The following is a 15,055-nucleotide window of genomic DNA, read 5'->3' as shown; positions in this document are numbered from 1 at the left end:
TAGGAAAACAAATCTGTTTTTTCTTGGTCTATTTTTTTTACTTCTCCGAGGTCAAAGTATGGGGTACGATAGTTAGGCGTGCCTAAGGCGATTTTTTTATTTCAACTACATTTCCAAGTTGGCATGCCCCACGTTTCGGGCGCTCATATTGCGTCCATACGAAAACGCATGTTATTATTTACAGTGGCATGCGTTTTTTTTTCAATCGGTTTTATTGTAACAACGTGCGTAAATAATTAACCTGACAACCCTAATAGGCGCTGTGTTGTACTGCATACAACGGTATCTTCAAATAGATGGGTAGCAGAGAGGAAACAACACCACAAGTTTTATGCACTCGAATCGACCAGGCTTGATTTCTCAGTCGATCTCATCGCATCTTTTCGGTTTTGAAGACAAGGCTATCGTAGGCGACTTTGTTGACGCCCAGTTTCGGAAGGCTTTTCTTCTCCGGCTTCCCGATTCTTTTGTACGCGAAATTCTAATATCTCAATCACTGACAAATCCGTCGATATGCGGCCTGATTCGATAGCCGCTAGCAGTTGCGCGTTGCTGCAGTCGCTCAAGGTAAAACCAGTTGCCCTTTGAGGTAACGTTTTACTGAAGAACATCGAAGGATATTGGTGTTGTAGATGGTGATACCACTAGCAAACTCCGAGGTTCAACATCCCTGTGCTATGTATAAGCTTTATTTTGCATCACGCGTCCATTTCGCCCACCCAGTGGTAGCTAACGATGCGGCATCTAATTCTGTAGGCAGTGTTTCGAACAATGTGATGCGCTTCTCATTAAGACAGCCATATGAATGGTGTTATCACGTAATAATTTTCATGATCTAAACACAGATATGCCAAATGTTTCCGCATTATATTTAGTCTTGAGGTAGTTTTCCTCTGTTTCGAACAGCAGCTGCGTGCCGATATGCTTACTATCATTTATAACGATTTTATTTGATATATATGTACATCTGAGCGTTACTACGGCCAAATATTGGCAGGAAACAAGCGGATCTGATCACTTATCATACTAATTATCGCGTTTGTGTTGCATATTGAGTCACTCGGGCTGTGACAGTAAGTAGCGACTTCGAACCTCTGCAAGGCACGATTGATCTCTTGAATACATAATTGTGACAAGATCTGACTTTTTTTGGGGTTTAAAATTATGCTAGCTGCGGTTCGATCTGCTTGTCTGCCTAATCGAGCGTAAACCCATCGTCATTATGAATATTAAGAACGTTAATCTCCTTAAGTAACTCTTTGACCCTGGCGAAACCACGACGGGTAAGTGTCCTTCCAGTCGCGGGAGGTACCGTTGGCTGGGCTTTAGCTTTGATGTTTTCGTAGCGACAGTCGTCTATGAGAAACCTGCGAGGTTGTAACAGAAAGGAAAAGCCACATAATTCAAACAGCTGTTATCAGTGCTCAAAGATATAGATAATAACTTACAAAGACGAAGTAAAGTTTGTATGTATAACAAGAGTGATTCATTTAGCTAGATTAGCCTATTACTGCGCTAAGTCCTAAAGGGACTGTCGACGAGCTGACGAGCCTTAGTAGAGAGAAGAAACAATCGAAATTTGTATAAACGTTGGCCCGCTGGCCAGTATAGTGTGTTAGCTATCCTGCAATATTGCAGTGATAACATGTTTAGTGCCCATAACCGGAACAACATGGAGATAATCTAGATTCGAATCAAGACTTACACGCCCTCTTTACTTACACACCAAAATCTGTGCAGTAATAGGAAAGGTAATACTGGATACGGTCACCATTCCCTTCTCTGATGCGTCTCTATTGAAATGCGTCCCTTTCCTAACCTGACAGGTTCTTCAAGCGATCCTAGGACAGCGATACCGAGTTTTGTCGTAAAAGGTACAACTAGCCGTCTTAGCCATGAAAGAAATTTTCTGCATGTAGTTCGTCTCTGCTGTAATGGAGCAATGGCGTGTTTGCCTACATAACTGAGGTAGTTCTAGTAAGTTGAGCGGATTAGTCTAACTGTGCATAGGTACGCTTCGCTTCGCGTTAGAAAGCCATCCTCCAGCCGGCTGAAGCAACGCTTGAACGCGGCAATAGAATCGGGTATAGAACTTAGACCATTTACTATGTTATAGGAAACGCAAATCAGTCTTTATGCCTACCTGTACCAAATTAACGGAAGAGGTGCAGTTCCAAGATGCCACAGCGAGTGAGCATCAAAAATGAACCACACCGGAGAGAAGTCTAGAACTTCAAGAGATGATAATGCCAAAAGCGATATGACGACGAAGGCGCACTTCGCTGCATAGGGCCGCCCTCGGTTTGTCCACGTCCAGTACAACCAGCCGGCCGAATTAATAATGCCTGTTTGGGAAACATGTCAACATATCCATCGCTAGCATGGCATACCCCCATCGTGTTTATACGCAAGTAGCATAGGTCTATATTATCATACATATGGCTTTAGCCTGAAACTCGCCAAAATATAGCCGGAGTCATGACCTGTTGCCCATAGATGTACAGTTACTTTTCACGCCAGCCTTGTCTTACCTGTGGTTATATTAAGAGTGATATGATATTGATAGTCAAATTTAACGTTGAGCATATAGTAAAGATGAAATATGAAGAAACAGATGAAGGCCACTTGCACCAGCCATTGTACAGCCGATTCCAGCTTGTCCATGATCATCCTGTAGACATTGGTAAGCGGTAGTTATTAGACACCGAACCTTCTCACCCCATGGCGAAGTTACGTTTACGATAACTGCTAGCGTTAATGTTGTGTTTTTAATATAAACATAGTTGATATTCTCAAAGTGAACTAGGTCAGGCAACAAGGGTTACCTAGCCACGAGGGCGTAGAGTGAGTAAAGCACAATCGAAAATGCTCCAAAATAGTCCATGAACTCCGTAATCGGAATATCCCGAGAGTGGAACGCTGTTGACCATAGCCAAGCATTCATCGCCAACTGAAACGGACGATCGTAAGTTTAAAAATTCAATACGCTATCATTATTGCTATTCAATAAATTGACAGTACTAAACTAAATCAATATTTATTAAATCATAAATTAGGAAAAATACACTTATTAATAGTACTATTATTTTCGTCGTTTTTACTATATGATTGTTGTTAGCAAGGATACGTGACTTTGGAGGTTTTTGATTTATGTGACGTATAATATACAATAGCAGTTTGATCATAATTTATTTCCATTCTGTATCGATGATACTTCTCGGCGGGAACTAGCCGAGAACCGGACAAAGGAAGTTTAGGTAGAAAAAGAAGTAAGAGAGAACAATCAATAAATAGCAACGACAGCGCTAGCTAAAAACAAACATATTCAGTTTGTTCCGTCAAAGATCAGCAACCCACATAAGCGTGCGTTTTCCATAATGCGTAGAATCGGTTGTTAGGTGCCACTCGGCGACTGAATTCACTCCAGCCATATATGTGCGCGAAAAGATTCAATAGGGAAAAAAAAACGGATGCCGGCTCCTGAAGACCCAGCCAGCGAACAAATGGCCACTGAAATCATACAGAAAAAGCATACTTTCACAGTCAATCTAAAAGATTGGTACAGCGTACCAGAATCTAGCAACAAATACTGACTTTGGCCAGCCATACCCTATCGCTGACAAGCCGTACTTTGTCGTCGAATGTCTAACCGTAAACACTATTTTGTCTCTTAATAGATTCGATGTATACGAGAGGATTTGCGTAAATTCAACTACTGATTCAATACAACTTCTGCAAATTAGTCGATTTTGGTAGAGTTACCCAAGCGTATTCGTTCTTAGAAACGATACCACCCGATCAAGTAACGTAGACACGAAACTAATAGTATTCTAGTTATAGTATTCATTTGTAGCTAATGTCTATGAGGCTATATCGTCTGCGAATGATATTTCGTTTCCGACAAACTCACTTTTCCTCTGAACTGAACCCGTTCGTCGAAACTGTCAAAATAGTCCACGGTTTTCCACATGCATTGGTGACCACACTCATCCTCACAGTCCCATCCCAGGAGCCGCAGATGCCACGGCTGCCTGTGCTCGAACCTGCCACAAAATAACGTAACGTAACGCCGTCTATTAGTCCATCTTTTTTTCATATTAGCTACATTGTTGAACTGACATATCATACATACGAGTTCGGACAACACCTTCTTTTACCTGAAAATGACACAGAACAATGCTGGATGCGGATAGACCATCCCGCTCATAAAGGGGCCAGTCACATCGATCCCGTTTTAGTGCTGATTAATAATCTAGCTGAGCTCGTTCATGTTCACCGAAGCGGCACGATCGGCACACCGCCGCCAATACTGATATTCTGCTAGTAGTCGTGCAAGTCTTCGTATCGAGGACAGGATCTAACTTGGAAGTATCTGATCTTCACAAGGTAGCAAAGATTAAATTGGAACAAGCTCGATCGGCACGGCGATTTGACGCACCGCACGCATTTCGCTTCTCGTTCTGCCTTTTCGTTGCTGAAGAGGATCTAGCCGTCGGCGGCCGGTATCATTGTCGAACCGTTCAAAAACGTTTGCTCTAAAATAAAGTACTATTCCAATTTGATGGCAACATTGATCGTACAAACTGTGAAATGATACGGAAGACATCCTAGCCTTAAACGGGCTAATACCTCGGTACGTCTGAACTCTTGTTCCACAGCTGAGCTGGCCGCTCTAGACCCTAATCAGTTCTACTATGCCTTGAGTAATATCGACTTTATGTTTATTTGCTAAATTTACTTTGACAACAGAGTACGCGATGCTGAGCTATCCTGTAACGGCAATTATCGTGTGCCTCAAAACGTAACAGCTATGGCTACCTATGTAGGTAACGTGGTATCGTTCTACTGCGCGAAACACCGTTCGGCCGACACAGACGATAAGGCCATGTTGTTCGATGTATACTGCTGGAAAATACTGACGATCCGTCTACAGCTAACAATTCAAGCAAATAAGTAAAATTCAAAAAATTACAAGTCCACTGCAGCGCATCGGACGAACCCAACTATAAAATTTCCTGCAATACTTATGGTGATGTAAATAACACCTACAGTCTGTGCTTTCTATTCCTTTTAGAGAGAGCAATTGAGGTTGAGGATGAACTCGATCAGTCCACTGGAACTACTCGAGATCGAGGCATCTTATCGATTTCCCCACGACGTTTCACTGATCTATCCCAGGGAATAGCAAATTCGTTGTTCGAACTGGTTATATAGGCGTGACTTCATTGGCTGTTCTTCATTGTTCGATATGCCAGCTAAATGCGACTAAAGAAAGGCACGTGACCTTTACCGAGCGCTCCTGCGTGGAGAAGCCAAACACTTCAGCCAAATTTTTGCTTCGTTATATTGTCTCCGCATGATCGGTACCTCCTCCCTCTTCCCCCTAGCACACACACACACACACCCACACACAATAGTTGATAATTACAGTTTCTGAATATATATATCGATATATTTATGCCTAACACATTTAGGGAACTGTGTCAACCTAAGATGAGGACAAATTACCTTTCAAGAATTCTGCTATTTTTCTCACTCAACCCCCAAGCTTCATGTTCGCCAAGCCTTATGTTGAGATTGCTGTATCAGACTTTTTTTCGCCGAACTATTGTCGTGCTTGTATTTGAAAAAAAAATTAGCAAAATTAATGCAGGAAACTACAGTCCTGTCTAACGCCGCTCAATTTTCTGCTGCATTTTTAAAAAAAGGAATAATGTGTCGTGTAGTTCGTCCTTTTTGACCCCGCTTAATACAGATTTATTACCCATGATTTTATCTATACGCTAAACAGCTTGGGAGTAGCACATAAATAGACTTTAATAAAGTATATCACGAAATCCAATTTGCAAGTGATTCTTCTGCTTTATGATGGCTTTCAGCGAACCTAATTGCGAATTCGTTAAATTTGAAGGTCAGAAATATCTCAGGTTTTTCGCTGCCTACTCTTTGTCTGTCAGCTGTCAGTTTAGATCAGGATATTAGTCGAAGCATGCACAGTATCCGCAGACACAACGTCGCTAGATATTTAGCAACACAGAATAATGTTTTTTTGGCCATTCTCAATTTGATATGAGAAGCAGAATGATTGAACTTTCCTCCAAGTGTACAAAGACGACCTGATAATGAACTATTATCTGTCTAAAGCCAATGATCTTAGTGGAACATGTACGACAAGTTTTAAAGCCATTGCAAAGAATTAAACTGTAAATAATAATAATAATTAAAATCATTCCTACGACGCAGCGCAGCTGTTTCTATTTCTAGTTAATCTATATGCTACACAATGCTCGCTATATATGCCGCCCATCCCCTTTTTTCTATAGAAAATTTTCAATACTGGTAACATCCTCTCTTTCGGCTGTATACAGAAACTATTAATTTTCTACTGCCAAACTCTATAACGGCCGAATAGTTTCTGAAGGCATCTATCATCGGCGACGCGTCTTCGTGAATCTTCTGGTCCTACAACGAAAGCGCGATTCTTAGATATTTTAGTAGTAATGATATTATGACTATGTTTTCGCCATCTCTAAGCAACATGACTGAGGGCTTAGAGTGTAGATGAAACAAACAGCGAATGTTCGACCGGATCGGGCAAATGAAGCATTTCTAAATGTGCTTTTCAGCATCTAATACAGAGAATCTATCCGCTTACGCAAAGAAGAGCCCGTACACTGAGCACTGTGTATCAACATGGCGCCCGACGACAGTACACATAACGGCATCTACAACAATCGAATAGTTCTTTTTCTATGATACATACGATCGCGCAGCTATTGCAACGCTATCTATTTAGTTGCAGTCGTTCGCGGATACGAACAATGCACTGGGATCTATAACAGTAGAAAGTACGGCTGTTCACTAAACTAGCTGGGTCGGCATAAATGAGGTCTGTCCATTCTCAAGTGATAATAAATGTGTGTTCGCAGTTGAATTGATTCTTCACGAATCTCTTTTTCTACGTCTATCCTTTGTACAACCGAGGTGACGTCGCAGGCTGCTTTGAAGTAGAACACTTCGCTCGCAGCAATCGCCTAGTAAACGAAACGTGTCTTGGCATATATCGTTGGTTTTTCACTTGTCGCTGCTTCCTTTACCCGTCCGGCTTATCGTACTGGCGGTGAGTTCGAAAGCTGGACGCAAGACCTAGTCGACAAAGCCCGTCATACTCTAACGTCTTTCAATGGAATAGATTCGCTATATTTCAAATAAGCCGCCCAATGTTAAAGCAGCCGTCCCGCTATTTACACCTGTGTTCGAAATTGTGCTGACGTTCGGCGCTGTAGGTCGCTATGTGCTTACCAGATGCCATCAGCTATACAGTTTTGCTTACCAACATTAGAATAACACCAAATCGATAGAGAAGCGAAAAAAATAAAAACCGTTTACTTCTCTCTGTTTAAGCATCCTTCTTCCCTGTGGTACCAAATAGCAGCTCGTGCCCAGCTGTTGTTGTCCGCATTAACCACGAATCTCTATCTGATGCTTATCTGTACGTTATCCTTGAGGCATCGTAGCACGGCCACCGCTGCCGTCATAATGATGCCAAGTGCAATTAGAGAGTAAAACGGTCCAAGACGAACCGCATCTTGATGGAAGTTGCTGCGGTTTCTGTTGTTCTACCTACAGCCCGTGCGCCCAGTTGCCATTGCATCAATACTGTTATATTTTAGTGGATCAAACGCATAGATCGGAAGCAAAGAACAGAACATCAACTGTAATAAATTGATTTATAGACAGACAGATGGCCAATAAGTCTGACATCGAGATCTGTTACAGTGACGCCATCATAGATTCCTGGCCATTAAAAGTTTCCCGATTGAATTTTCGGCTAGCTTTTACTACCTGCGGACATCAATTAGGCCACCTTTGTGATGCCTAACGGTTGCCACTATCTATTATTACGTTGGCCAATAAGGATTACAATGTACTGATTCCTTAGGTTCTTACAGACTTCGTAAATAGTACTTACGGTGATATTTTTTGAATTATTTAAAGTAGCCTTTCATTATCAAGTCGTATCACACGAACGTGCCTCGCGTACACTGCGAATGTTTCTGAACCGTCAACTCAGATTACGCTTTGATCTAATCGCGTACATATGGCGGGTGACAATTTACCGTCCGATCGCGCGCACGTACTTTTCAGATTTCAGAACAAAGTCGCTGAAACAATGACACGTAAGCGACGAACAGCCGTGCGATTTCCTAATTAACTACTTTTCTTTTTTTTTTTTTCATTTACTTATGTACAGTCAAAGATTTCTATTGATACAAATGACAGCAACTAGTCCGATGTGAGCACCGAGTAAATGAGCCGGGTTTATAGGTTATTCGCCTAGCCGATTACCAGGTTATAGTATACTATGTCTTGTATATTGCTCATGGCGTTATTGCGCATACTGCGTTCAGCCATAGTGCTAATGACTCGATACTGAGATAGCACCAAAAAAAAGCGCGTAATCATTGTCGAAGAATGAAGATATACACTCAGATACGTAGATTTCTATATATTCACAGATCTTTAAATATCCATATATATGTAAAGACTGGGCAAGAATTTCTGGTTCGTGTCTATCAGTTACTAGCTATTAGAATAATGTCAAGCTATACTAGACGATAACGATCTACTATAACTCCGTCGAAATTTCGTAGACGCCTCCAAGGATATAGCGTTCCATTTGACATCAAGCAGGAGACACTGCCAGTCACTACTAGACTATCCTCGCCTTCGAATAAGCACGATAACAACATAGCAACAGCAACAACAACAATTTCACAACAACAAAAATATACAGAACGTAATCTGGCTTAGACGTTTTCGGCCGCTTTCAGAGTTCGTCGCCGCGCCCAAATGGTGCTATAGTATAATGCTCGGGGTACCGAATTGGCAATGTATGCTTTGTAAAGACCTAAACGAGCTAAGACAATATTCAAACGTAAAGCAACGCAGACCACAGTCGGTTCTAGGAAACGATCTTTTTTAGCGAAAACATATGCTTTTACATATAAGGCTCTTGTAACCTGGGTAGTGACATGATATGATTCTATTGATCACATAACAATGAGAGCGCAGTACGCGTTTCGATGTCCGACTTTGAATTTAGCTTGGCCTAGGAAGCTCCGCGCTGCTGCCGCCTTTGTCTATATATGGCACTAACTTAATTCGAATTTTACCTCTTCCGAATTTTGGGGAGAACTTAAATTTAGCAGTATATTATCTTTGCCACAACTAACTTGTTTCTCGTTATGCTTTATACTAAGAAAACTAGCTAATGTAAGTTGATCAAATGTATAGCCATGGTAAGGTCAATATTAGTCTACTACCTGGAAAGCACCTCCACATTAGAATTTTTAACTTTTGGCTTTTCCCGAAATAGAAATGTACCGATTCCCTTTATTGTGTCCAGCAATTCGTCTAATGACGTAGATTCAGCTTCAAGTCAACCTAGTTAATTATTGCTGCAGTATCGCTTTCCTTACTCATTGGCATAACACATAGTTCCGAATGCATTACAAATTAATACAAATATCTTGTACATGTTTTTCTACAAGAAAACAAGAGCACCTATTAAAGCATCGCGCCAAAAAAAATTTGAACTTCACTTATGGACCACCGTATAGAACGAAACATGAAGCTAGCACTGTGAAAATTTCTCGCAGATTTGACACTTTTACAAACATTATTAGTAGTCTTCTCATGAACGTTAACGCGAATCCCCTCTATTCTAGACACGTCATTGGTGCTGGGGAAAATGTCAGCAACTTCGTCCAACCCAGCCAGGCCTTGTTACCTATGCAAACGCTTTTATAGAAAAGATAGGTTAGAGAGTGCTGGAAACATTAAGGAAACACGAGCACCGTTCGGTGTCAACAGAAACCAATGACGCTTTACAGAAGCGTTTTGTTCTTCGAAAATGTCAATTTTCTTTCTCTCAGTATCTGTCTAACTTGAATTTTGAACCTCTTGTTAGGTGAGATACTATCTATCCTCGAGTATCGCTTTCGATTTGTATCTGAACACGTACTTGTTGCGTCTGAGCGTGGACACGTTCTAAATTTAGTAGCATCACAGATTTATTCGATATTGGTTTGCTTTACTTGTCTTGTTGGTAGCCAGTTTCACTGCTGAATAAAACGCCGACTTCTCCCAATTAATCTAGCGATCTATCGCTATTTAGATTACCTGCTGACATCGCCCTCGGTCGAGCAGTTTCCAAAGAAGCAGTTGTGGATGCAGCTCATGAAGACGTGAGATTGATCACCAAACGATGCCCGGCTGCCTTCGGGCGCCGCCGCCAGGGTTAAGATTAGAATGACAAACACCGGTCCGACAGCAAACGGCTGGCTGTGGCGGCGGCGGCGGCGGGGGCTTGATCCACCACTTCTGTCAATCTTCCATCGTGGACGCGCAGATCGCAGCAGTCCTGCTGTGGACAGCATTGACATGTTACGTCTGACTGCAGTCGTCTGTTTCACAGCAACACCGACATCGACAGCAATAGCAACTCAGGCGTACCCTGTCGGGCTGCATGTCCGCCTACAATTCAACCAGGAAACGGGGAAACTTATTAAATGAAAGGAAAGCGAAAAACGTATATATATATATATATATACTGCAGATAAACGTTAAGTTAAAATACATGACAAATGAACGGTGCAGACTGACACTGCCCGCGCGTCGTATTAAATAGAAACAGCATTTGTTGGTGAGGATCAGGTTTGTTTTGTCGTCGCAGAGTTAGAAAGCATAAAAGGATATAGGCAAAGCTACATAGAACCTTTGTTAAAAGTGCAAAAGACAACGGGAACATTTTTGGTGGTAATTATCATATTACCAACTACACTTAATGGATTTATTTAGGTCTTTACGAGTTATGGATAGAAACACGTGGAGTTCGATATTACTACAGGTTATTTGATTCGTTACGAAAGCTTTGAGGGGATAAAATTACGTTTGACGATTTAGAAAGATACTGTCCGCATAATGTTTTTTTGTTTCGAAAAATTGCAATGATAGATGCTGCTCCGTTAGCCGCTCATTGGCGACATCTGTACGCAATCCAAGCCATAACAACTGTCGCCGCAGACATTCACTGAAAGACACATTTAACAGATAGTTCGAGCTTATAAGGCGTTACATGCGATGCAACTGGGGATCATCAGGGGTCGCTGGTTCAAGCCACGCCAATGATACACGCTACATGACGAGCGTCAGTCAATAGAAACGAGCATAAGAGGATAACGTTATTGAACGAATTCAGTGAGAGTTCTACGTCAGACATAACATAAGGTCAAGTTGAAATTCTAGGTCTCGACTTGCCCTGGTGGATTTTATTATTTGTTTACATTTATTGTAAAGCAATGCCTAACCATTGCATAACCACCGCATAGGCTTTGCTATTGTTGCACACGTTAATTTATTCTCTTTATAGTAGCAACTAAGGTTTATGGTAAACAAGCAATAGGATAGTACATCACTCGCTTCTGGAGAGGAAAAAGCAAACGCCCTTTGAACTAGTGGCTGCTACAGCCTTACTAAAGAGGGAAGAATCATCGTGTTTCTGGCTACAGGTCATCCACAGGATGCACCTACCCCCGCGATTTATTCTCTCCTAAATGACTATTTACGTTTACATCGACTCCAATGGACTGCAGAGCTCCGTAACAACGATGTTCAACGTTGACAGAAATTCTATATCCGTTCATTGCCACAACTACGATGTCGTACAGTGGTCCAGAACGACACAGATTTGCATTTCTACGAAATCCATATGTCCGTATGACTACCGGAAAAACCACGTTTTCCTTATTTTTTCTGTGTACACGTCCTGACGCACTTTTTGCTACTACTTCAGACTTCGCTTGGTTCACACGAATTCTCTATTTTGGCGCTGGGCCTACGACATGCGCCTGCTCCGCCTACCACCTTTTAGGTATGCTTACAATTGTCTTAATAGTTCCGGGACCCAGCGGCGCCGGCGAAATGGGATTATCTAATGAAAAGAGTTATAGATGACAAGTCATTTTTGACGCTGTCATGTCAACGGTAAGCTTATAGTAACGCTGTCGCCGTTACCGACTTGTTTCCTATTTTCTGTCAGGCGTTACCAGGCCACTTATGGTTCGTACGCTCACATTCGTCATAGTAGCGATGTTTGTATTCATCATCAGAACGCGTCATTAATTTCCAGCCGAAGCCGCCGTAGCGTCCGCCTCTGTACGCCGATGTCGCTGGCTTCAGGCCAGCAACAGACGCTAGCAATACATCGGCATAGATGCACCGAAAGACCGCCGAATATATCTATGCCCATTGGATAGAGAAACAATAGATATGATTATGGCATTCGTCGCCAAATAGTACAGACGGTATCAGTAGCTAACAAATGCTATGCGCTGAATATACTGCTAAGTATACTGTTGAAGCCATCGCGGCATTTCAACGACTACTAATCGGGTTCCCGCTTGTAGCAGCATGCAATAATACATCTTTTCGAGGACACAATGGCACGAACATGGAACAGACAATGGCCCATGTACGATTCTATTTATTAAAGTCGAGTTGTTGTTTGTGAAATAGCGGTGCGTGTAATTCATTAGCGTTGTGGGGTGGCGCTGGCCAGTAATGAGAATAGACGCGACCAACTTGACTGTGAAAAGTAGTTACGTCGTACGGCAGGCGCCTGTATGCATACGACTGTTGTTAATGATGACGGGACTGAAGTATCGCAGCAACGAAGGTCTCGCAAACGGAAAACATCTTCACGGTGAAAAGAGTCGTCTCAATTAGAGTCCAACGCGTAGAAGTGTTCGAGGGAAGGCTATGTTTCATTAACGTTTAACGTACACCTTTGTACGGTCCTGGAACCTACGTCAAGCTGAGGTATGTTATGATTTCTTGGAAAAGGATCCTGCAGACAAGAGGTTCAGTTTGATGTGCCCGTGAGCAAAAAGTAGTACGCGTGGCCAATAAACTTTGAAAAGAGACTCATCAAAAGTCTACAGAGATCTTCTTTGTGTGTGTCGCTTTTTATGTTTTATTACTGATCGTATACATATGTATATATGACACTGTTTTCCCTGTATTTTTAATTGGTAAATAGGGTTCTTTGTGAGTTACTTTGCTTTGTTAAATTCTCTCTATTCCTAGCCCATTTTCCATCGCGGGAAAAAGAAATTCAATTATTGATCTACTTTTTCGTCTGCTATGCTCTTGACAGCGTTTTCGAGGAACACTTGGATGAGTCGCCCACCGTTTAGCATAGATAACCAGCACTGTGTGACCTTCTCTAGAAGTCTTACAGCGAATCCATTACGATTAAATTGCCAAGCTGGTGCTCTTTCGGGACATCGGTTAGCGCCTAATCGTTGTTGTAATTTTCTAAAGGGCTAGCGCAAAAATAAATAAATAAAATAAAATTGAACATTTTACTTTCAGAAAGATAAACTTTTGAGTTCGATCTTCTATCTAAGAGTATTTAGTACATAAAATTTTAAATCTGGCTGAACGCTTTCCAAGAGTCGATTCGTACACTGGTCCACACGTGCTTCCCTTTGGCCTCGATATTGGTCCTACAAAAGGTAAGCCATACATAATAGCTCTACTCATAACAGCAACGATATTTCTATACCTGGACAAGTCATCTTCCTGTTTCAAAACATCTAAATCATTATTACAACGAAAACGTTTGTGGAGCTATCAAAAATACTAAAATCAACTTAGAAAGTCGTGCCTTACTCGCATCTCTGCGTGCGTTCTGTGCATGCTGTTTCCCCACAAGCCCTAGTACAATATGTAAGCTACGTACGTGTAACAATTCACTTCTAATAAATACAGTTCTCTTCCGCGAAACAAATTAGTATGTGATGCCATACACCGTTTTCTACCCTGAATGCTGATTGACCATTTTTTATGGCCATCTCTTCTTTCCTCCGCTGACCCGAAAACAGCGGCAAAGTTCAAGCAGCCGATCGTTCTAGCTAGAACAGCTAGATGGTCAGCTGACCCGTCGTGGCCAATAGGCCATAGAGAATAATATAGCGAATGCATTAGATTACAGGATCTATTGTAGAGACAGCAGTAGCCGTAATATTTATGTCCGCTGTAGACGCAGCCGAAACGAGCGATCATTCACTGACTGATTACGTGCGTCAACACAGCTTCACAGGGCAGCGTCAAGTTTTATTGGTACAAAATGAGGTCTTGATGGTCAATCTCTCACTTCGGTGATCGCGTCATCTCAATGATTGGCGATCTGCGAGCAGAGTGCCTACAGAAGTTGTGCTAGCGTCGAGATAATGCAGTGCTAACACGTCTATTTGCCTACTGAAATTGGGGACACGTCAGGTAGTGTAGCTCCAAACCTGTTTCTTTTTTTTTTTTTTGGAAACTGGAAAGCGCTTCGCGCTGGCAGCCAGCCACTTGAAACAATGCCCAATGACAATGCGGCAACGTTGGACAGCTAATGAAGCTTGATTAGATCACACCTCTGTTATTACTTGTGAAGTGTGAATCTCATACGTGGCCGGTCTGAGCTCTGCCGTTGTTGTACTTCATCAATAGTGGTGACAGCGAACGAGGCCATGCTGGTTCCTTGCTGACTCAGACCAAGCCTCTGACGAGTGTTCACCGCACATTCTCAACAAATCAATACCGTAGGCGCGTTGCAATGCTCAGCTGTCTGAATATCGACTGTTTACTGCAAGCAGCCGCTGTGTTCGAGCGTATGGTTTGAGTTTTACGTCTGGTATCGCCGTTAAGCAATTCCGTCAGACGGCTGGCTCCCAGCACAAAATGAAATATGTCTGTGCTCGGGTTCGAACCTGGACCACAACGTACTGCTTAAATTAACACGCAAGTACGTTACATATTGAGTTATCACAAAAATACGTTAATAAACCCACTCAACTCACGTATCTTTAGTGAATATGATATTGTTGATGTTCATCATTATTATTACCTGTAATATTTTCGTTTTCGTTAGTGGTGTCCGTGTGTCTTGCCGACAATGAGGTCTACTGTCGAAATCGGCTTTTTTGCCCATATTCCTTATATA

At 42.0% G+C, this 15,055-nt stretch overlaps 1 protein-coding gene across 15 annotated transcripts in view; it reads right to left on the bottom strand.

Annotated features, from left to right (window-relative positions):
- Positions 1 to 15,055, bottom strand: part of PGAP3 (Per1-like protein PGAP3) — a 17,349-nt gene continuing 2,294 nt past the window's right edge. For 8 of the 15 annotated variants that reach the window (XM_022790212.2, XM_022790208.2, XM_022790211.2 and 5 more), the window contains 7 exons: positions 10,186 to 10,539; positions 3,911 to 4,043; positions 3,358 to 3,510; positions 2,826 to 2,950; positions 2,532 to 2,671; positions 2,144 to 2,345; positions 1 to 1,367 (listed from right to left, as the gene is read on the bottom strand). In XM_022790212.2, the coding sequence (XP_022645947.1) occupies positions 1,196 to 1,367; positions 2,144 to 2,345; positions 2,532 to 2,671; positions 2,826 to 2,950; positions 3,358 to 3,510; positions 3,911 to 4,043; positions 10,186 to 10,448 (1,188 nt within the window). In that variant the 5' untranslated portion in view covers positions 10,449 to 10,539 and the 3' untranslated portion in view covers positions 1 to 1,195. Of the gene's footprint in view, positions 1,368 to 2,143; positions 2,346 to 2,531; positions 2,672 to 2,825; positions 2,951 to 3,357; positions 3,511 to 3,910; positions 4,044 to 4,157; positions 7,897 to 10,185; positions 10,540 to 10,954; positions 11,096 to 15,055 lie in introns of those variants that run through there. The other 7 variants (XM_022790217.2, XM_086980907.1, XM_022790218.2 and 4 more) reach the window with 3 other exon arrangements.

The sequence above is a fragment of the Varroa destructor genome, unplaced genomic scaffold (assembly GCF_002443255.2).
Source record: "Varroa destructor unplaced genomic scaffold, Vdes_3.0 BEIS01000002.1, whole genome shotgun sequence".
Classification (NCBI taxonomy): Eukaryota; Metazoa; Arthropoda; class Arachnida; order Mesostigmata; family Varroidae; genus Varroa; species Varroa destructor.
Note: the sequence above shows the minus strand (reverse complement) of the source record. Positions and strands in the feature narration are given on the sequence as shown.